Source organism: Equus quagga, chromosome 11 (assembly GCF_021613505.1).
Source record: "Equus quagga isolate Etosha38 chromosome 11, UCLA_HA_Equagga_1.0, whole genome shotgun sequence".
NCBI classification, from domain to species: domain Eukaryota; kingdom Metazoa; phylum Chordata; class Mammalia; order Perissodactyla; family Equidae; genus Equus; species Equus quagga.
The window spans coordinates 115,233,301-115,255,191 of NC_060277.1; the positions used below are offsets into that span (position 1 = coordinate 115,233,301).

The 21,891-nt window shown below is 57.5% G+C and overlaps 1 protein-coding gene across 5 annotated transcripts; it reads right to left on the minus strand.

The window, feature by feature from the left end:
- Nucleotides 1–10,093: 10,093 nt before the first annotated feature.
- NOTUM (notum, palmitoleoyl-protein carboxylesterase) lies at nt 10,094–20,052 on the minus strand. 5 transcript variants are annotated; one of them, XM_046674223.1, is made up of 16 exons: nt 18,582–19,148; nt 18,008–18,216; nt 17,629–17,885; nt 16,480–16,838; nt 15,903–15,980; nt 15,242–15,294; nt 15,066–15,161; nt 14,482–14,542; nt 14,217–14,275; nt 13,707–13,809; nt 12,767–12,958; nt 12,526–12,626; nt 11,846–11,993; nt 11,123–11,170; nt 10,780–10,864; nt 10,094–10,375 (listed from the first exon to the last, which is right to left on the minus strand). In XM_046674223.1, the coding sequence occupies exons 1-16, from the start codon at nt 18,791–18,793 to the stop codon at nt 10,343–10,345; spliced, it is 2,094 nt and encodes a 697-aa protein (XP_046530179.1). In that variant the 5' UTR covers nt 18,794–19,148; the 3' UTR covers nt 10,094–10,342. The 5 variants fall into 5 exon arrangements, 4 of the variants coding, with proteins under 4 accessions (XP_046530179.1, XP_046530176.1, XP_046530178.1 ...); XM_046674220.1 differs by having other exon boundaries at nt 10,096–10,864; nt 18,582–19,132; XM_046674222.1 differs by lacking the exon at nt 15,903–15,980 and having other exon boundaries at nt 10,097–10,864; nt 18,582–19,126.
- Nucleotides 20,053–21,891: the final 1,839 nt, after the last annotated feature.

The following is a 21,891-nucleotide window of genomic DNA, read 5'->3' on the forward strand; positions in this document are numbered from 1 at the left end:
CCCCAGCTCAAGTAGCCTCCAGGGCCAGCTGGAGCTGGGGGAGGGGGACTGGGCGGTCAGGGCTGCGGTTTTCCCTTCCAGAAGGTGGCTTGGTTTCAGAGCTCAGATAGTGTCGTATTGTCCCGGTCCCTGGGGCCCACACGCAGCTCTGGTTCCTGGGAGATGGTGGGGAGGGGAGTGTGAAAGGCGCCCACCTTCGTTCTTCTTCCAGCTCCCAGACCGAGGAGAGTTTTAGTTATTATTTGGGGGGATCGTTCTGGAGTTCTTTACTTGTCCCTCCTAGACATGTAAACACTGAAGAAAAACTCCTCTCTCCCATTTTCAGGCTGAAATATTAATAATATATGAAATGTTTTTGAAAATGAAAAAAATGTTTTTCTAACTGTAAGAGCAGTACGTGCTCAGGCCCAGTCAGTACAAGAAAAGGTAAAATTGCCTGTGATTCCGTTGCCCAGATCCAACCACCGTGAGCATCTCATGTGTATCTACATCCTCACAGAGATTCCCTCAACCTTTCGGTTGGAAAAATTTCAAATCTACAGAAGAGTTACAAAGTAGCACAATGAGCACTCATAGATCTTTCACCTGGGTTAAGAATTATTAATATTTTGCCCTGTTTGTGCTCTCCCCTACTCCATATTAATTAATTCTGCAGATATGACGCATCTCCCCCAGATGCTTCCACAGACACCTCCTAAGAACAAGGCTGTCCTCCTGGAGCCCCTGGACACGATGGTCACCCCGGGGCAGTTTCCGAATGATCACTGACACACTGTCCTTATGCAATTTCCCCAAAATCCACTTTATAGCTTTCCATGTTTTTGCACAAAGATCTGATTGGGATTATGCATTGCATTTGGCTGTTGTGTCTCTCGATTCCATTTATTCTGGAATAGTCTCTACTTTTATATATATATATTTCATGAGATTGCCGTTCTGAACAGCCCAGGCCAGTGGCTTTACAGCCTCTTTCAGTGTGCATCGCCTGACTGTGTCCTCACTGTTAGATCTGGGCTGATGCCTTTGGCAGGAAAACCACATGGAGGATGTTGTGTCTCCTCAGCGTGTCCACGGGGAGAATGGTGACAGGGTGCGTCCAGAGTGTAGGAAGTCTGGCTGTCTGGTTGAGGTGGCATCCCAGGTGACGCCTCCATGTCTCGTTCCCATGCAGTCCTCCAGGGGGTCTTAGCATCCATGATGCTTCTTGTGGGCGGCGTTCTCCGTGAACACACCCCCCCCCCCTTTAAAAGTAGAATTGTGTTGATTGTCTGACCTAACGTGCTTGTTTATGATGTTTCCAGAACAGTTAATATAAAATAAGGGATTCACATTCGTTTTCAGCCCTTTAATCCTCCGAGGTAGCTTCTGGACACTGCAGAATGGGCAGAAGGCTTTGCAAGGTAAACCTTCCGTGGAGCGCCGTCTCCTCGCTCCCTGGGGAGCCCAGCCGGCTCACTCTCACATGCAGGAGGAACACTCTGTCCCTGGGCAGTGCCGTGTGCACCCTCAGGAAGGATTCTCCACTTTGTCCCTCCAGGCGTCTGCAACAGGTGCTCCTGACCCCGGACAAGGGATCAAGGGGGACATGGGGCCTCAGACTTGGGGGTGCAGGGAAGCTGGTTCCAGCTCCAGCTTCCTCGTGACCACAGGGAGCTGGAAGGAAATCCTCTTGCTTGGAGCAGTTCAGTTTTTCACAAGCAGACATGTGCCATGCTTCAGCTGAAGTTTATAGCTCAGCAAATCGTAACAGTGAACCCAGCCACGTTTCTCAACCACACAAAGGGTCCCTGGGGCACCACCCTCCACATCTCCAACCAAAGGCATCTGGCTTGCAGCTCCTGAAGACTTGGGCATTTTGAGAGACCAGGCCTCGGCACGGCCAGTGCTGCCACGTGTGCTCAGGGATGGCCAGCACACCTGTGCAGGTAGGAGGCAGCCTCCCAGGCACCCTGTGGCACATATGGTGACTGAGGCAGGCATCCGTTATGGGCTTTCTCCTACAGAAATTGGTTCCCTTCCCGAAGATCAGACACTGCACGGACCCTGTCCTGGCCTCCATCTGCCAGCAAGAAAATGCCTGTCAATCAGATAAAAAATGGATCAACAACTGCTGGGAAGAGACAGGCGTGACAACAAGACCATCCTAGGAGGCCAGCAGGAAGCTAACTTAAGAGCGGCCAGGGGAGGGGGCTGGCCGGTGGCGCAGCAGTTAAGTTCGCACGTTCTGCTTCTCGGCGGCCCAGGGTTTGCCGGTGCGGACATGGCACCGCTTGGCACGCCATGCTGTGGTAGGCGTCCCACATATAAAGTAGAGGAAGATGGGCAAAGATGTTAGCTCAGGGCCAGGCTTCCTCAGCAAAAAAGAGGAAGACTGGCAGTAGTTAGCTCAGGGCTAATCTTCCTCAAAAAAAAAAAAAAAAAAAAAAAGAGTGGCCAAGGGAACCTGGGCTCTGAGTGAGGGTCATGGAACCCAAGTAGAGCAGCATCCTGGGACCTGTGCCTGTGACAGTCTGGCAGCCCCAGGGATGCGGATGGCCCTCTGCCCAGCCCCACTCAAAGTCCACTTGGCCCTGCAGAGCACGGGGGCCTTCAGTGGGCCTGCCCAGGAGACAGTTGTAGCCAGCATGGCCCGGCCTGGGGACCCAGACATGGCAGTGGATGCTGTCTTAGGGATGGGGGTCAGCATGTGGGCACAGAGCAAGAGACCTCAATGAGGGAATGATGAGTCCTGGGTGCCAGTCATGCTGGATGAGGTACCAGCTGCTTGAGCTTTCCAGGAAGGGAGGTGCTCGCCTCTCCTTATCATCTTTCTCCACGTGATGACACTGAAGCCACCTGGCCTGGGCCTCCCAGCTTCCAGCAGCCGCTCGGTCCCTGCAGTGGACACTGGGCACCTCTGGAACCCTCCAGGAAACCACCTGGCTTGGCCCTGCCAGAGGGCCATGCCCAAACCTGGATCCTCAGTCCCCACCCTGAGACTAGCTTTCCCTGACCCCCTAAGTGGCTGCTGTGCCCAAGCCCCCCCCCCCCCACCGCTAGCCCCTGGGTAAAGCCCCTGCTGGCCACCTTGTTCCCTAGCTTCCTGTGGTTGGGGCTGGATGCACATTTTCCCCTTGAAGATGAGCAGACAAAGTGCTGAAGAGGCAGCAGAGAGAGTGTGGAGGCTTCTGTTTGGAGGCAGCCCTGGTGCCTGGACCCTGCCTGTTGCCTCTTAGTTATTATCAGCTCCTTCTCTGAAAGGGGCCATCAGAGTCTGAGAACAGACCACGGCAAAATCAACTTCCTCTGCTTCACTACTCGGCCTCTGCTGCCCCCAGTGCCCACAGGCAGCCTCTGGATCCTCACCAGGGTCTGCTTGGCCGCCCCAGGAACCAAGGCTGGCTGGGTGGCTGCTTTGTGGCTGGACCAGCGGCAAAGCCTCTCGGGAACCTGACACAGGACATGTTCCAAATTCCCACCACCAAATCTTCAGCTGCTGGGCTGCTTGGCAACAATGTCTTCTGTTTTGAGCTTTTGCAAACTTGCCACAAAAACACAGAGATTCTAGATCGACAGCTTCTCACAGTGTGGAAATGCCAACAGAATTTTAAGTGAATTTAGTTGGAAATCACCTAAAGTTCAACAATGAGGACTGGTTAGTCCTTAGGGCCCATCCATGGGATGGAGTGTTAGGCTGCTCAAAAATACCTCAAAGAAGATCAGGGTGACACAGCGAGTGGTCACAAGGGGTTGAGACAGCCCTGCAGTGAGGGTGGGTGGCAGAGATTCACTCTTGTGTGAGACAAGAGGGATGTCTGGGCATCCAGCCCCGTGGCAGCGTGGTTGAGTTTGTGCGCTCCGCTTCAGTGGCCTGGGATTTCACTGGTTCGGATCCTGGGTGGGGACATGGCACCGCTCGTCAGGCCATGTTGAGGCGGCGTCCCATATGCCACAACCAGAGAGACCCACAAATGAGAATATATAACTGAATACTGGGGAGATTTGGGGAGAAAAAAGCAGAAAAAAAAAAAAAGAAGATTGGCAACAGTTGTTAGCTCAGGTGCCAATCTTTAAAAAAAAGCTATCTGGACACATATGCCTCCAAAGATACAGAAAGACTGGCGTGCGCGCCTGAGGCGTCCCCGCCGTTGTATCCACAATGTGGGGTGGCAGGTGCTTTGGCTTCTTTGTGCAGCTCAGTGTTTTCCAAATTTTCTAAAATAAATAGCTATTACTTTCTAAACTAGAAAAAAGAATAATTTTGAAAATAACTAAAGTATATTTTACTACAGTTTTAAAAAATAGCTAGATTTATATTCTTGTATGAATAGAAAACTCACTTTTACAAAAACTTTAAATAGACTTTATTATTATTATTATTATTTTTTTTTTTTTAAGGAAGATTGGCCCTGAGCTAACATCTGTGCCCATCTTCCTCTACTTTATACGTGGGACGCTGCCACAGTGTGGCTTGATGAACTGTATGTAGGTCCACACCCAGGAACTGAACCGGCAGGTCTTGGGTCGCCAAAGTGGAGCACGTGAACTTAACCTTTATGTCACCGGGCTGGCCCCCTAGACTTTATTTTTACAACAGTTTTGGATGTACAGAGAAGTTGATCAGACAGTGTTCCCACACACCCCACACCTGATTTGCTTATTGTGAATATCTTACACTGGGATGGGACGTTTGCTACAACTAATGAGCCAATAGTGATGTATCATTATTGATACATTATTATGAACTAAAGTCCGCACCTTGTTCCGTTTCCTTAGTTTTTACCTAGCATCTCTTTACTCCTCCAGGACCCCATCCAGGAGCCCACCTCACATCCAGTCATCCCCTCTCCTCAGGCTCCTCTTGGCTGGGATGGTCTCACACTTTCCTGGTCCCAATGACAGCGACAGCTTTGCGGGGTGCTGCTCAGGGACTTTGCAGACTGTCCCTCTGCTGGGATCTGTCTGATGCTTTCTCATGAGGAGCGCGGGCTTGCGGGTTTGGGGGAGGAAGAGCACAGGGTCAAGTGCCTCCTCCTCACGTCCCGTCAGGGGTCCGTGCTCTCTTGGGACTCGTCTCTGCTGACGTGACCTTGGTGAGCTGGCTGAGGTGTGTTTGCCAGGCCTCCCCTTGTTGTTCTTTCCCTCCCCTTCCGTCCTGTGCTCTTTGGGAGGGCGTCGCTCCGTGCAGCCCACGCTCACGGAGTAGAGCGTTATGCCCCTCCCTAGGGGCAGAGCGTCTGTATACGTTATTTGAAATTCTGCAAAAGATTGATCTTTTCTCCCCTATTTATTTATTTATTTGGATAAGTAGGGACTTGTGAACATTTATTTTACACTTTGGGTTATAATCCAAAACTACCTTTTTTTGTTTTTGAGGAAGATTAGCCCTGAGTTAAGATCTGCCACCAATCCCCCTCTTTTTGCTGAGGAAGATTGGCCCTGAGCTAACATCCATGCCCATCTTCCTCTCCTTTATATGTGGGACGCCTGCCACAGCATGGCTTGATAAGCAGTGTGTAGGTCTGCGCCCGGGACCCGAACCTGTGAATCCTGGGCCTCCAAAGCAGACTGCATGAACATAACTGCTGCACCACCAGGCCAGCCCTAAAAACTACATTTTTTAATTCTGTTGTTCAGTGTTCCAGCCTTGGCCGCTGGGAGCTCTTTCAATTGGTCCTGTGTCCTCTCACACTCCCCCATCAATGGAGGGGGGTGTTTGTTTTTTAGCATCTCCTTACGTCTGGCACTACAGGATGCTCCAGGCTCATCCTGCCCATTTCCCGTCCACCCTAGAGTCAGCTATTTCTCCAAGGAGCCTGGTTCTTTCGTCAGAGAATGGTGTTAGAGACCAAGAGTGGGTGATGAATGTGCTCTTGGCTACTGGGGTGTATTTTCACAAATTTTTAACAAATATTTGTATAAACAAACACTGTTATTCAAAATGTATTTGACACAATCTTAAAAAAAAAAAAAAAAAAGAGAAAAGGGGCCAGCCCCGTGACGAGTGGTTAAGTTTGTGCCCTCCACTTCCGTGGCCCGGGGCTTCACTGGTTCGGATCCTGGGCGCAGACATGGCACCACTCGTCAAGCCACACTGAGGTGGCATCCCATATGCCACAACTAGAAGGACCCACAACTAAAAATAGATACAACTATGTACTGGGTGGCTTTGGGGAGAAAAAGGAAAAATAAAATCTTTAAAAAAAAAAAAAACAGAGACGAAATATATTTGAAGAATTTTTCTAGAATTTCCTGCAAAGGTCACTCAAACTAGATAGTATGCATATATCAAGTTTTACCAAAACTTCTGGGTTTTCTTCTCACTTTTCCCCATGGCTTTAAAATTTCCAGGAGTGCATTATTTTTTCTGTTCCTTCTGACTAATGTTTTCACTCCTTAAACAAATTCTTCTGCAGTAATTCCTAAGTGCCAGGCCTCCTTCTGGGCACCAAGAAACAGCAATGAACAAGTAGACCAAAATCATCCTTGTCCTTCTGGAATTTTGACATCAGACCCTAAAGCAGGCAATTATGGAAGTATGAATATTTGAATTATGTTGTGGAGAAAGGAAGCAAGGGGATGAGAGAGGGAAGTGGGGGGGGTCCCTTTAATGGGGGGGGTCAGTGAAGGCCACTCTGAAGAGGTGATGACTTGGCTGTGAGCTCAATGGTGAGAATGAGCCGGTCCAGGGAGGCGCTGGGCACAGGCGTCCACGCAGGAGGCTGGTGTGACAGCTTGGTGTGCTCAGGGAACACAAGAGGCTTGGGTAACAGAGTTCAGGGAGTGACAGTGGACAGTGTGAGATGGGGCAGGGCTGCAGCCCTGTGAGGCTGGAGGTCACAGCTGCTCTGAGAGCAAAGGCAGAGAGGGGTCTGGCGGGGGGTGGGGGTTGGGTAAGGCAGGCACGTGTGGTTCTGCCCAGGCATTCGGATCTTTGTTTTTTTTTTTTTTTTTTGGAGGAAGATTAGTCCTCAGCTAACTACTGCCAGTCCTCCTCTTTTTGCTGAGGAAGCCTGGCTCTGAGCTAACATCCGTGCCCATCTTCCTCTAGTTTATACGTGGGACACCTACCACAGCATGGCTGCCAAGCAGTGCCATGTCCGCACCGGCAAACCCTGGGCCGCCGAGAAGCGGAACGTGCGAACTTAACCGCTGCGCCTCCGGGCCGGCCCTGGATCTTTGTTTTTTTTAAGTAGAGGGTTGAAATTTGGAATCAATGTTGACACTGAGGTGAAGTTCCACGCTTCAGGTCCCAGGGCACAGAGGTTACTCTCTGGTCACCACTTACAGTAAAGCGGGGCCATAGGTTTTTGGTGAATGTCCTGGGCTTTTTTATAGTTGACTTTATTTGAGGGGGGCAGTGTTGGGTTCACAGTAAAATTGAGCAGAAGACACAGAGATTTCCTATACACCCCATGTTCCCCCACAGGCACAGTCTCCCCCACCATCAGTCTCCCCCATCACAGTGGGACATTTGTCATAACTGATGAACCCACGTCGACGCATCGTCATCACCCAAGTCCATAGTGTACATTAGGGTTCACTGGTACATTCTGTGGGTTTGGACAAATGTATGAGGACATATACCCACCATCATAGGAGCCTACAGAGTGGTTTCTCTGCCCCGAGAGTCCCCTGTTCTCCGCTTGTTCATCCCTCCCTCCCCCAGCAACCACTGATCTTTTCTCTGCCTCCATAGTTTTGCCTTTTCCCGAAAGTCATAGAGTTGGAATCATACAGTGTGGAGCCTTTTCAGAGTGGCTTCTTTCACTTAGTAATATGCATTTAAGGTTCCTCCATGTCTTTTTTGTGGCTTGATGGCTCATTTCTTTTTGGCGTCAGGTAATATTCCCTTGTCTGGATGGACCGCAGTTTGTTTATCCGTCCACCTGCTGAAGGACATTTTGGGTGCTTCCGTCCTGACCATTTTTGCTCTTACGGGAATCACATGATGTGGAAAATGTAAAGCAGCCACAGTTCTAGGCAAGCGGTGGAGTCGGCATGGAGAGCTGAGCATGTCACACCGATGGCCTCGCTGAGCGCTGCACGTTTGGTGGCACCCACTGTCCCTGTGTGAGTCTTGGCTCATTTTGTCACTGGTCCCCACAGTAAAGCACAGCAAGGACTGACCTCTAGGCCCGAAATGGGCCTCACCTCTTTTCTTTTTTGTCAGGAAGATGGGGAGAAGGGTTAATTCATTTGGTGAAATCCCATCGGGCCTAACCCACAAGTGTGATGTTCAGTGGGCCGGCATGCCCGACACACACAAAGCTGCCCTCTGATCCCTTTCAGTCCACCTCAGACAGAGCAAGACATCTGTCGAATTGTGCTGATGTCACCACCTGCCGCCCTTCTCCACAGGAAGAACTGGTCTCTAGGCAGCACCCCCGAGACCCCACCCAGCTCTGACCGCAGCATGGCGGGTCCCTGCCTCTGAGTGAAGTCTCCCCAGGTAGGGAGATGACCAGGCCCCTCCCAGCTGCCTCTCCTGTCGCCTGGGGAGCCCTGTCCATGGCCCTCCTGGGGGGCCTGAGGAGGGGGCTGCCCCCGTAAGCCAGGAGCTGCCCCCAGGTACCCCTTCCTTCATCTCCAGCCTTTGGTCTCCCATCCCTGACCTGTCTCCCTTGGCCACTGGGACTCCATGGGTCCCCACAGGAGACCATGTAGGAGTGGTCCATGGAGGAGACCAGAGATGGGGCACTTAGCTCCCCCTGGGGAAGCCAACACTGGTGATGTGTGGGCCCAAGGTGGGGTGGGAAGGGGCCCAGGCATTCCTGAACAGAGCCTGGCAGGCTGTACCCACCTGGATGACACCAGCACCCCCAGGTTCTCCTCAGGTCCGTCTCGGGCCCAGGGCTGAGGTATTGGCACAGCTGGTCTGACCCCAGGGCACACCCCTTAGTCTTGTTAGGGGACAAGGGTGCGAGGTCTCCGCAATTCTTCCCACTCTGGGAATGGAACTGTGTGCTCCCTGATGTCTGTGGTCAGAGGCTGGGTGTGGAGCCCAGGCTGACCTGGCATGGACCTTCCCTCTGTCCCTTTTGACCTATCACATAGCCTCTCTGGGCCTCAGTCTCTTTATCTATAAATTGGGGCTTATAATCAAACCTACTTGTAGGGTAACTAGGCCAGTGAGCATAGGGTGCTTAATGCGGGGAGTGCTCAGGAAGCCCTACCCAAGGGAGGCGGGAGCGTCACCGGCAACCTCCAGCAATCCCACCTCTGGGGTTTGTCCCACAGATACACTTGCCCCCGTGCACACTGATGTCGACACAGCTCATCCACGCCGCATCCTTCATACCCGATGAGAGCGTGAGGCACAAAGCCCATTGCCGACTGGGAACTTCACGCCAACGTGCAGTTCTCCGTGAGCCCCAAGATATCGCGTGAGAGGCCACAGAAGCGACAACAGCATGTGGCGTGCAGCCGTGTGAAAGGAAAGAGCATGTATGTGTGTGTCTGCACGGGTTACTGGGGTGCTTGGGCCGCTGGCACCGTCCACGGGCACGTGTTTGCTCTCAGAAGCAGAGCCAGGCGCTGGGCTGGAGGGAGGACGTTCACCCCCAAACTCTTGGCATCTTTCAAATTCTGAGCCGTGCGCACATGTGACCTAGTGAAAATAAATGCCATGCAAACTTTAAGAAAATGTTAGCTGGGGAGGGAGTGTTCTTCTGGAGTGACAAAGTTTTGAGACTGGACATGGCTGGTGGTGGCACATCGTGAATGTGCAAATGCCAAGTCATGTATTTTGCAGTGACTCAGTGTGTGGTACGTGGATGTCACCTCAATGACAAAGTAGAGAAATGTGAGCTGTTATCACCGTGGTGGGGGTCTCGCCTGTAGTGGGCCCATGACTGGCGTCTGCTGAATGGATGAACAAAAGCAAGGCCTCCTCAGGAAGGGTCTAGAATGGGACACAAGGTGGGGCGGGGGCCACGAACAGGATCTGTGCATCCAGGAAGGGGCTGGAGGTCAGGGGCACCCCCGTGGCCGCCCCCTCAGTCTTCCTGCTGCCCTGGGGATGGAGGGAGATGTCAGAGGAGCGGGGAGGGTGCGCAGTGGGCAAACTGCCCATTCAAATAAACACGTCTGCAGGGTGAGACTCTTTTGTTGTCTTTTTTTTTCATTATTTAAAAAAAATATGTTACAAAACAATATCATTCATCATATATTTCTTGCTTATTTTCCTTTTTAAAAAAATTAAAGTAATAAAAAAGTCACTTTATAAAATAATACAAAAGGGCAGGAGAGGGCGGGGGCTGGGCTGGTGGGCTGAGGAATCCAGTGCTTCTGGCTCCCACCGTGGGCTGGAGGGTGGGGGGAGGTGAGTGGGGTTGTAGGGGTCCCGAGGCCACAGCTGGGGCTAATGGCAGGTCCACCGTCTCCAGCTGGGCCTCTGGAAGGCAGTGGGAGAGGGGCAGTGAGGCTGCTGGGGGGAGGGCATCCAGACCCAGGGTGGGGGGACTGCTGGGGCCCTGTCTGTCTCAGGAGGGGCAGGAGAGCTTAGGTGGGAGGTGGCCCTGGGGCGGGGAGCCCGAGGTGGCTGGCCCTTCATGCCAGCTCCTCGGGGCGGGACTCCTAGCTCCCGCTGCTCAGCATCCCCAGCAGTTTACTGGGCTCCAGGCCCTGCTGCTGTGCCACCGTCTGCACGTCGAAGCCCATGTGCATGAGGAACTGGGCCACATTCATCTCCTGCCCCGTGAACTGGTCCCGGATGGTAGGGCAAGAGGGGTTGCAGTGGGGCCAGGGGCAGCTGTCCACCAGGTGGACGGGGCAGCCCTTCAGTGGGGCTTTGCTGGCCTTATGGCTGTCGTGGAGGCTTCTGTCCCAGCAATGAAGCGCCCGAGGCAGCGAGGTCCCCTTCACCTGGACGTCTGTCCAGTGGCTGCAGACAGAAACCCAGGTGGGGGTCACATGGGGTGTGGCCAAAGCAGGTGAGATGGCATTGCTACCACTGGAGGCGAGGCTTAGTCTGAATTCTTGCCACACAGCTGATTGTATCAGTGGCTTTGAAGGCCCTGGAAGGAAGCCCTTCATGGAGAGCAGGGGACACAGGTGGGTGGGCAAGTGGGGTCGGGGGCTGCGGATGTTCGAGCAAGAGCCACGGACGGATGCAAGCTGTCTCAGGGCCCAGGACACTGACCTTCGGATGATGATCTCATGGGAGAGGCAGGCGGGGGCAAAGCTGGCCCTGTTGGGGAGGAGAACGATGGCTGTGAGCCCCACATCCCGCACCACCATGCCCACAGGTCACAGCAACTACAGTCAATTCCCCTGGGAACTTTTCCTCTGCCTGGCTCCCACCTCCGGCACGCTCAGGCTCCGGCATGCTCCCTGCTAACCCTTGTCCCTTCCTGCCTCCACACCCTGCTTGGAGTGCACCTCTCCCAGGGAACTCCAGCTGGGCAGTGGCAGGAGGCTGTCCCAGACAGGCAAATGTTTTGCCTTTCTTAAAAAGTAGATGTTATTTTTATAGCAGTTTTAGACTCACATTAACACTGAGTGAAAGGTACAGAGATTTCCCATAGACCCTCTGCCCCCACCCAGGCACAGCCTCCCCCACTATCGACATCTCCCACCAGAGTGGGACATTTGTCACAATCGATGAACCTACATTGACAGGTCATAATCCCCCCAAGTCCATAGTGTGTGTCGGGGTTCATCTTGGTGTTCCTCCCTGTCTTTTCACAGCTTGAAAGATCACTTCTCTTTCGTGGTGGGTAATATGCCATTGTCTGCATGGACCGCAGTTTATCACCTACTGAAGGACCCTATGGCTGCTTCCCGTTGTGAGACCTCTATTTTGAAATCTAGTGATTTACTGCATATTTAGAGGGGCTGAGTGGGGGGTCCCCAGCACACTCACGGAACGTCCTTGAGTGTGTTTCGCAGCTCACGACCCAGGTTTTGGATGTACAGCCACTGGCCCTCCTGCACCGGCTGCCCCGTGAGGTGCACGTTGTCCACAGTCAGCTGGGCCTCGTCAAACAGCCACTGCACCACGAACACTGGGCCTGGGGGGAAGGGGGACTGGGGGCTCAGGGTCCCCAAGGTCCTAGCTGGCTCTGTGGTAGGCTCACAGACCAGCTGGGCTCTCCCCTCAGGGTGCTGGCCACCAGCCCCCAAAGCGTGTGCCTTCCTTAACACCCGCCCTTCCTCGAAGATGTCCTTTTTGGCCCCCACCTTGGCCTAGCTCCCAGAAATTCTGCTTTGACCAAAGCTGGTGATGACGTCCCTTCACATAGGACTTCACAACTCTGTACAGAGGAGCACTGGGGTTCAGCTCCAAAGCGCATTCCCTACTGTGGGCATGGACAGGGTGACCAGCTGTCCTGGTGTGCCCAGGACTGTGTGGACTTCCAGTGCTAAGACCAGAAAAATCCCAGGCACACCAGGATAACTTAGTCACCACGCTCCTGGGAGGGCCGGTGGTCTTTGGGCCTGGCCTCTGGGGCCTGGACTGCAGGCTGCATTTTCAGGAGGCACAGGAAGTCTGGACATGCCCCTGCTGCCCCTGTGTGCCCCGGCCAGAGCCGGCCCACTCACAGCGCAGGGTCGGGTAGACTTTGTAGCCAAAGAAGCAGTTCCACTCCTCGCCCTCCTTGAACTGGCGCCGACAGCGCTCCGGGACCACCCCGTTCCAGTACCTGGGCCACAGGCTGCAGGTTAGGCCGCCCCACTCCAGCCTCCACCCACAGACGCCACTCCGCCCCAGGTCCTCTGCAAGGGATCCTGCGAGCCCCGGCGGGGTCCCAGCATGCAGGATGGGCCCTCCCTCCCAGGGCACCTGATGCCCCGCCGGATGGCTTCCGTGGGCGCACAGGTGATGGTGTCGATGCAGTCCGTGCGGCGGTACTGCTTGTTGTCCAGGAACCAGCCCGAGTCAGCCAGGCCCCGCACCTGGATGGCTGGGTAGCCCAGCTCCTCCAGCTGCTCAGCCACACGGTCCACATTCAGCAGCACCCCAGTGCCCCCCGCGCTGCAGGGAAGGTGGGACATGAGGCTGGTGGAGGGGGAGGTGTGCTTGTCCCACTAGAGCCTGCCCAGCCCCAAGTCCAGGCCTCGAGGAGAGCAGGGATCCTGATGCATTCTGCCAACACATTCTGCATTCAGGTGCAAGACCCACGGGCCTCCTCGGATCCTGAAGGCAGAGGAGGGGCTGGCAGAGCTCCAGGCTCTGACCCAGAGCTAAGAGGCTGGTCATCCCACTTCCTCCCATCCCTCTTTCCTTTCCTCTCTTTCTCTCTGCCTCAGTTTCCTTATCTGAAAATGAAGATAAACTATGTGGCCTTGGAGCCCTTCATCCATTCCACAGATGTCCCCTGGGTCCCCTACAAGCCTGCTGGGACACAGTGACCAAGCAGGGTGATTCCCGCCTATGGGGACCCTGGGCCTTGGAGAAGGTGCCTTGGTCCACAGCTAACCCCTAATTAACTACACAGATTGCTGCAGTCCAAGGCTTTCCTCACACCCATCGACCACGGAGTCCAGGAGTGTCCTCTGCTCAGCTTCCAGCTACACAGCACTCTGAGGCTGAACCTCCCAAGACGCCCCAGTAATGCTGACCCTCCAAGCCGCCTGCCCATCCTGGCAAGGCTGCAGCCCCCTCGATCTGCCCAGGCTTGGCCCCCTCCCCTTCCTCCCATCCACACTCCCACCCCAGCCACGTCCCAGGGTCTGCCCCACAGCCCTCCACGCACTTCGCCTGAAGCCCCTGCCCGGCCCACCTGCTCCCTGCCAGCAGCAGCACCTTGGCCCCATTCAGGCCTCTGCCCAGGAGCTCTTGCACCACCTCGCGGATGATGAGGGCACCCATGAAGGCGTACTCGTCTGCTCAGAGAAGAAGAGTGGCTGCAAGTGGCGCCTGGACAGAGGGCAAGGCCTCCACCCCCAGGTTGGAGGGAGGAGGGCTTCTAGCTGGGAGTCTGGAGGGTCTTCAGGGAATGGGCCCGGGCTAGGGTAGACTGGAGGGAGGGGGGTCAAGTGCATGAGGCTGTGCTGGGGACCCTCCCCAGGGAACACTCAGGAGTGAAGACCCTCGCAGGGGCCAGGCCAGCCATGGACAAGCAGACAGTGGGCACTGGGGGCAGGCACCCTGGGACACACTGTCAAGGGGTTTGAGAGAGTCACATGGCTGAAAGCCTGCATTTCCCCAGAAGCCCCATTGTCCCTGCCCTGTCTGGGGGGGGGGGGGGGGAGGTGAGAGGAGAAACAGGGGAGGAAGGCAGGAGACTCACTCTTCTCAGACTTGGATGAAGCCCCACTCCAGACATCACTGGAGCAGTAAGGGATGAAGCTGCGACACCAGGATCGAGTGAGCCTGCCAGGCTCGTCTGCTGCCCCAAGGCCAAGAAGGACCACCCTCTCCAGGAAGGACCCCCAAGGACAGGACCCCCTGCCTCCAGGAAGGTCTCCCCGCCAAGAACCACCTCAGGAAGGACCTCACCCAGGAAGCTCCCCCCAAGACAGGACCCCCAGGAAGGTCTCCTTGCTCCCTCTTACACCATGTTGGCGTTCCACCAGTGGGGGTTTTCCTCTGGCTGGGAAGACAGGATCCCTGTGCCTGCAGCAGTGGGGAGAGAGGCAGTGGGTCTTCCTGATGAGAGGGGGTGTGCAGCGATGGGGACTACAGGGAGGTGTGGGGTTGTGAGGGGATCTTACTTGGCCCCAGCAAGGAGGTGGGCAGTGGTGCCAGCCTGACCCAAGGTGGCCGGGGAAGTTGGGAATGGTCAGGTTTAGTTACCCCATGAAGTTGCCAGGATGCCCAGACAAGCTGTGACACCTGGACATCGCCCTGGACCTCCCCCACCCTCCACTGGCTGCTTTGATCTAGGGATGGCCTGTGTATCCCACATGGGAGAGGCCACGGTGAGTTACCTGTGGAGAAAGAAAGAAGTGATAAGAGTGAATGCTCCCTAACCTTAGGAATTTCAGAGAACTGGGGAGGGGGATGCACAAGGTGGGGGCCTCTCTGGGGCTCTAGGGAGTGAACTGGGGTGGGGTGTCTTCCAGGACTTCAAATTGTGAGGCCACGCTGCCCCGCCCCTTCCCCCAGGTGGAGACAGCCCGGTCTGCAAACTGCTGACCTGTGCGAGTGCGAGGCCAGTCTTTGGAGCTCATGAGGCGCGGCATGGTGTCATATCGGGAGTCACAGTTCTCTCGGTTGAAGCAGTACCAGCCGCCTGCGGGCAGAGCCACCACCTCAGGGCCCGCGTGCCAGGGGACGCCTGCCTGCTCCCGGGCCTCTGGCCCTGGCACTCACCTTCCAGAAAAAGGAGCCACCGCCGACTGCCCTTGGATTCCTTCAGGTAGTAGCTGCAAGGGGGGGACGGCGGAGAGGCCAGTGAGCCGGGGCTGCAGGGCCCAGCGCGGGGAGGAACGGGTCATTCCACCTGTCGCCGGGCGCGCGGGCCGCACGGGGGCGCCAGCGGCCAGGCCCCTGCGGAGCGCTCCGGGCCGGCGAGCGGCGGCCAGAGCCGGGAGGTGGCGCTCGCGGGGCGAGGAAGGGCCGCGCGGGGCTGTGTGGTCCGTGGAAAATCCCCACGGCCCGCCCCGCGCGGGACCCGCTGTAACCTCGGTGCCGGCGGCCGGGCGCGGGGTGGGGGGGTGTCTTCGCGGGGCTCGGGATCCTCCTGGGCCGCGCAGTGGCGTTGGGAGAGTGAAAAGCGCCCTCGCTAGAGGAGTGTACGTGGGGCGGGAGCACTGGGACCCGCCAGGCGGGCGTTGAGGGGTGCGGGCACCACCCAGGCGGGGTCGCAGCTTTCCTACCGAGGCCCGACCTACCGTTTTGTTCCTCGGGCTGTCGACTCGCTGAGGGCGTGGGTGCCCCCGACCCCTCCCCAACCCTCAGCCTCATATCCTTCCTTTATTTACTTCGGGGCTGGAGAGGAGTGAAACCTGCACCCCAGGTCCTTCTGTCCCACCTGCGCCCCCTCCCTGTTCCTCTGGCTGGCTGGGATCCCTGGCAGTCCAGGTAGCAGCACGGAGCAGACCTAGTCGAGCTGGAGTGGGGATGGGGGTGGGGGTGGGGGTTCAGCAGGACTCTCCCCGCCCCCTGTGTCGCCTCCTCCTGCTGAAGCCAGGGCCACTCGCGGACTGCTCTCTCCCTGCCCAGGGACCGAAGGACGGGAGCAGAGAGACTGGGCACTGTGGCCGAGGGGTCAGTGCCCGGGCTGGCCGGGGACCAGAGCTTCAAGCTCTGCCCCACCCCCCTCGCGGCGAGTCACCGAGCCGGGCCTCCCCAGGGCCAGCACCTCCGAGTGCCCGACGGCAGCCCTCTCCCCTGGGGGCGAGAACTGCCACGGCCAGTAGGGAGGGTCCAGCGCAGAGACTTCGCGTGTCCGAGAGGGCACAGAGGCGGATGGTGCGGGCGCCGCTGGCGACGAGACGCCCTGGAGCCTGGTGGGGGCCACCGGCAAGGGCGCGCCGGTCAGGGCGCGCGGGTGCGGCCGCGCAGGGCGGGGACTGGCCTCCCGGGGCCCTGGCCGGCGCGGGCCTTACCCGGCGGGGCTGCCGTCGTTGCAGGTCACCGACGTGTTGAGCAGGAGGTGCAGGCGTAGGTCCTCGTTGAGCTGCTGCGCCGAGCAGGGGTACAGGGACTGCGCCAGGCTCTTGACCTGCGCCATGAAGCTGTCCATGTTGCCCTCCACGGCCGTGAAGTCCAGCGGGAAGCTCTCCACCGGCTGCCCGGCCGCCGGCGCCGCCTCGGCCCGCGGCGGGGGCGGCGGCGGGGGCGGCTGCTGGCCGCGGCGCCGCCAGGTCTTCTTGCCCTCGCCGCCCCCGGCCCAGTGCAGCAGGCCCAGCAGCAGCAGCACGCGCACCCCTCGGCCCATGGCCGCGCCACTCGGGCCCGCGGCCACCTGCGGAGAGCGGGCGGCCTTGAGGCGGCGGCGGCGGCGGGGGGGGTCGCCGGGCCGGGGGCGCCGGGCCACGGGGCGCCGGCCGCGCCTGCTCGCTCTCCCCGCTTCCCGCGCTGGGCCGGGCCGAGGAGGCGCGGGTGGCTCGGCGTCGAGGCTCTTGGGGCCCGGCGCCGTCGGCCTGGGCAGCTCGGGCTCCGCGCGCGGCCGGCCGAGGGCAGCGCAGGGTCTGGGTGCGCTGGCTCCAGCCGCGCCAATGAGCGGCGGGGGCCGAGCCTGGGCGTAGTTTGCGGGGGCCGCGGCGGCCCGGGTGCCCGCGCGTTAGATGTGCCGCCGCCGCCGCCGCCCGGGCTCGGCGGAGGGGGAGGGGGCCGCGCTCGCTCTTTTCTTGGCGGAGGCATCGCCTTTTCTTCCCAAACCGCAAGCCTGACGGAGGGGCCTGGACTACCCCGCCGCGGCCGCCGGAGGCGCTCCCGGCCCGGCTCCGTGGGGGGCAGCGCGGCCCGGCGGCCCCGGCGGTTCCATTCACCGCGGCCAGCCCGGCGCCGCCGCCCCCGCCGCCGGGGCGGCTGGAGGGGCGGCGGGCAAGGAGCGAGGCTTTTCCGCGCCGAGGAAACTCCGCCCGCCGCGCAGCGGGTCCGGGCCCGACGGGCCGGTGGCGCAGGGGGGCCGCGCTCACCTGAGCCGCCGGGGTCCCTCTCACCCTCGCTGCCCAGGCCCAGAGCAGCCCGCGGGCCACCCGGACCCCGGCCGGCATCCCCCACCCCGAACGCGCCCGGAGCCCCGCGCTCACCGCGGCCGGCGCGGGCGGCCCCGCGGCCCCGGCTCCTCGGCGTCGCTTGTCCTGCGCCAGCCCGCTGGTACGCCCGGCTCGGCTGCCTCCCCCTCTGGCGCTGGCGCGGAGCCGCCCGGGACTTTTATCCAGCGGGGCCCCCGGGATCAAAGCGACGGCGGACACAGGGCTCCGCGCCGAGGGGCCGGCAGCAGCGGCGCCGGGGCCTCCGGGAGGAGCGGACAGGTGTGGCGCGAGGCCCCGGCGCCCTCGGCGACCTGCGGGAGGGACCGGGCGCCCCGTCACGGCGCCATGGGGGAGTCGCCCAGCCCCGCTGTTGGATGGACAGATTCCGGGCCGCCTTGGAAGCAGTGGGGCTAGAGGGGCCGCTGCCACTTACTGGGGTGGATGGGCCTTGGGGTGGGGTCCTGGATCCTCTTCTCGTGCTCCCTGGATGTGCGCCCCTCGCCGATCGCCTCCAAGCCACGGTCCCTGCGCTGGTTGCCACTGGAGCGGGTTGAGGATCGGACAGCTGCCGGCTTGGTCTCCACTCCGTGACCTCCACGCAACCCAGTGCATCTGCTCCACCGCCTCACCTTCCCAGTGCACCTCACGGGACAGAATGAGATTCCTTGTCAGAAATCAAAATGAGGGGACAGGTGTTTGCCTAAGAGGCTTCTCCCAGGGTGGGTGGGGAGACAAAAGAAGGACAAGCACTTGTTCATACTCTGTCTACAGCTTTGGCAGACCTTTCTCATTCCCCCTCCCATGCAGCCCAGTGGATGTCACTACAACCATTGTAAAGACAGGAAAGAGGCCATGCCTTTTGGGATAGGGTCCAGACCTGGGGCAGGGCTTCCTGAGTCCCTCTCCTAGTTCAAGCTACCGGGGAGGCTGCATCCCCAGGAGACACCTGCAGCCCCTTGAGGGGCAGGAGATTAGAGGCTGCCAGGGGTCTGTGCCCAGACACTCACCTCCCTGCCGGCTGGGTTGCAGGGCCCCTTTGGCCCTGAGCACTGTCCTTCTCACCAGTCCCCAGGCTGAGTGATGAGCTTGGGGTTGGAAAGTTACAACACTCACCCCGCACACACACAGCAGGCTCCTCTGGTTGTGCTCCCCTGGCTGTGTTCCTCGTAAGACACAGCACGGGGTCAGACAGGGGCCTTGAGAGCTGCTGTGTGAGCATCTGAGGGGTTGAGATGGAAGGGAAACCTCGAAGCCTAAGATCAGGCTGAGGTGCCCCGGAGGTCAACCTGGGCTGAGGTCACTCAACAGAGGAGGGGGCAGGCTGTGTGACAAACACAGGTCCTCCCTACAGGCACCCACGGGGCAGCTGTGTGCCCATTTTCCTGATAAAGGGAACTGAGGCTCAGAGAAGCTAACAGAAGAGCTGAGAATGAGCTCTGTTTTTTCGGAAATCTACACCCCCACCCCTACCCCGTTGTTGGGTCAGTTCAAAGGCCATGCTTGGGACTGACCAGAGGCAGTAGCTTCAAACACAGGTCCCATCCGGAGGTGCCCCACCCCCCCTCCCCCCAGCTGACCTAGACATTGAGCAAGAACCTGTCCCAGGAGCCCTCTGCCTCCAGAAGCCCGTTATGCCAAGTCCCAGGCAGGGAAATGCTACTTCCAGCTAGACAGTAGGACGCTTACAGCTGTGCCTCACACTGGTCTGGCTCTGGGCCATTTCCTGACGGGGAGATCCTGGGCAAGGCCCGTGACCTTTCTCTGTGCCTCCGTTTCCTCTTCTTTAAAGTGGAGCAATGACCATACCTCGGTCGGAGGGCTGTTGTGGGATTATGGGAGCCCATGCGTGAAAGCGCTCAGCATGGTGCGCGGCGGGGATGGCAGTTCCGATTGCCAACGAAATTCCAGGATGAGGGCAGAGAGTGCACTTTATATTCGCTGGCGTTGGCTGTAACGCGATTTTGTCTGCACACTGGACCACAATGAGTTCCTGTTCTGCTTTACTCAACATTATCAGCAGACGTGAAAAGGAACTCAAACCTGAGTCTTCCAGAACTTCCCTGCCTGCAGTGTCTCTGCCTCCCCCATTCCATCTCCTTCAAAGCGGCTCACGCTATGCCCTTCTCTGGACTCAGACAGACTGGCTCTGTCTTTGCACTCCCGGCCTTCCCCTCTGCACCTCGGACTCCTCCACTCAGAGTTTTCCCCTCCCGAGATCTGGTGGGGTCTCCCGGGGCGGCAGTGCTTGGAGATGGGCCTGTGCTTCCAGGCTGCCTGCACCCAGCCCAGTAGCCACTATGGTCCTGACAAGTGGGAGGAGGGGGACCCTGGGTTGAACGGCAGCGGGTCGGGTACCACCTCATACCCTCTAGGATGGCTAGGAGCAAAAACGTGGAAAGTAAGTGCTGCCAAGGACGTGGAGGAACGGGAACCCCTGCACTGCTGGTGGGAATGTAAAATGGTGCAGCCGCTGTGGAAGACAGTTTGGCGGTTCTTCAGTAATTTAAGCATAGAATTATCATATGATCCAGCAATTTCACTCCTACCTATATTCGCAAAAGAATTGGAAACAAGTGTTCAAAGAAAAGCTTGTACATGAATGTTCACAGCAGCATTATTCACAATTGCCAAAATGTGGGAAAACCCAAATGTCCATCAACAGATGAATGGATAAACCAAATGTGGTCTATACATACAATGGAATATTATTCAGCCATAAAAAGGAATGAAGTTCTAATACAGGCTCCAACATGGATGAACCTTAAAAACATCGTGCTAAGTGAAAGAAACCAGACGCAAAAGGCCACATATTGTGTGATTCCATTTGTATGAAATATCCAGAATAGGGAAATCCATAGAGACAGAAAGCAGACTGCTGGTTGCCAGAGGATAGGGAGGAATAGAGAGTGACTACTAATGGGTACAGGATTTCTTTACGGGGTGATGAAAATATTCTAAAATTGATTGTGGTGGTGGTTACACAACATGGTGAATGTACTAAATGCCATGGAATTGTACACTTTGAGGTGGTTGTTTTTTGTTATGTGAATTTTACCTAAAAAAACCCCAAAACATGAATGGGTCAGACCAATGATGGTCAGCCAGCTGGGCAAGGGGTACCAGGTAACTGGGGGGTGGGGCCAGGTGAATGAAGTGCCCCGGTTGGGAGGGCGTGGGCTGGTCCAGCCCTGGCAAAGCTTCTGGGACGTGGGGTGTTCCGGGTCCCTGTTCACTCATTAGGCAGATGTCTGCGGGCCCGCACATTGGGGGATGTAGCAGTGGGCCGAGTTCCCAATTTCTGCGTGCGGGGCCTGGCTCTGCCCCTGCTGGGCCCACAGCTGGGTCTCTGAGCCTCAGGTTCCTCATCTGTAAAGTGGGGATGAGAATAGTAGCTGCCTCCCAGTGCTGTGGGAGCATGAACTGAGGCAGGATGTGAAGGGGACAGTGAGCACATGATCAATGGTAGTTATTACCCCCAGGTAGATTCTGGCCATCCCTCAGGGACCAAGGAGTCTGAGGTCCTGGGCACAGAGGGCTTGTGGAATTTCTGCAGGGCAGACACTCAGGCTTGGGGACAAGGAGCAGGAACAATGTCCCAAATTGCCTTGTTGCAGTGGTCGCACGGACCATGGACACCAGGGACGCTGGACATGGGATCTGCCTTTCTCTGCCCCCTCCCCTTTGCCACATCCAGGATGGATTCTGCGTTGTTCTTGCCTCTCAGCTTCCTGGCTCCCATTCAGGTGGGTGGCAGGTGTTTCTAGGCGAGCTTAGATCCCGTGCGTGTTCAGCTGCAAGGAAGCCTGGGAAAATGAGAGCATAGAGGGGTGCTATACCTTTTTACTGGGGCATCCCCAGATCTAGGATGAGGGTGCATGGGTTGGTCCTCTGGGGAGGAAGAGATAAGGAGGGAGCCAGGGATCCCAGATGAGCACAGATGGGAGTTGTGATCCACACGTGGACATGTGCCCAATTCCTGGGAAACAGGCATAAGTGACAGAACATTTCAGGAAGCAAGAGCTAAGGCCTGCATTGGGGCAGGCTCAGGGCCCAGGCTGGCTGGTGGGTGCTGGGGGAGAGGGAGGAAGGAGAGGCGCAGGGCAGTCAGTGGCGCAGGGACTCCCACTTGGGACCCTGCTCCGATCTGACAGACCAATAACCTGGCCAGAGGGCTTGGCCTTCAGGGTCTCAGGCTGTCCAGCAGCTTGGGAACCAGTGCCCTCGCTGGACATAGGACTGCTCCACATCACATGGCTGACTCCGTTCTGGGGCCTCCGAAGGTCCTGAGCCCAGGGCATGCACAGCATGAGGGCCACT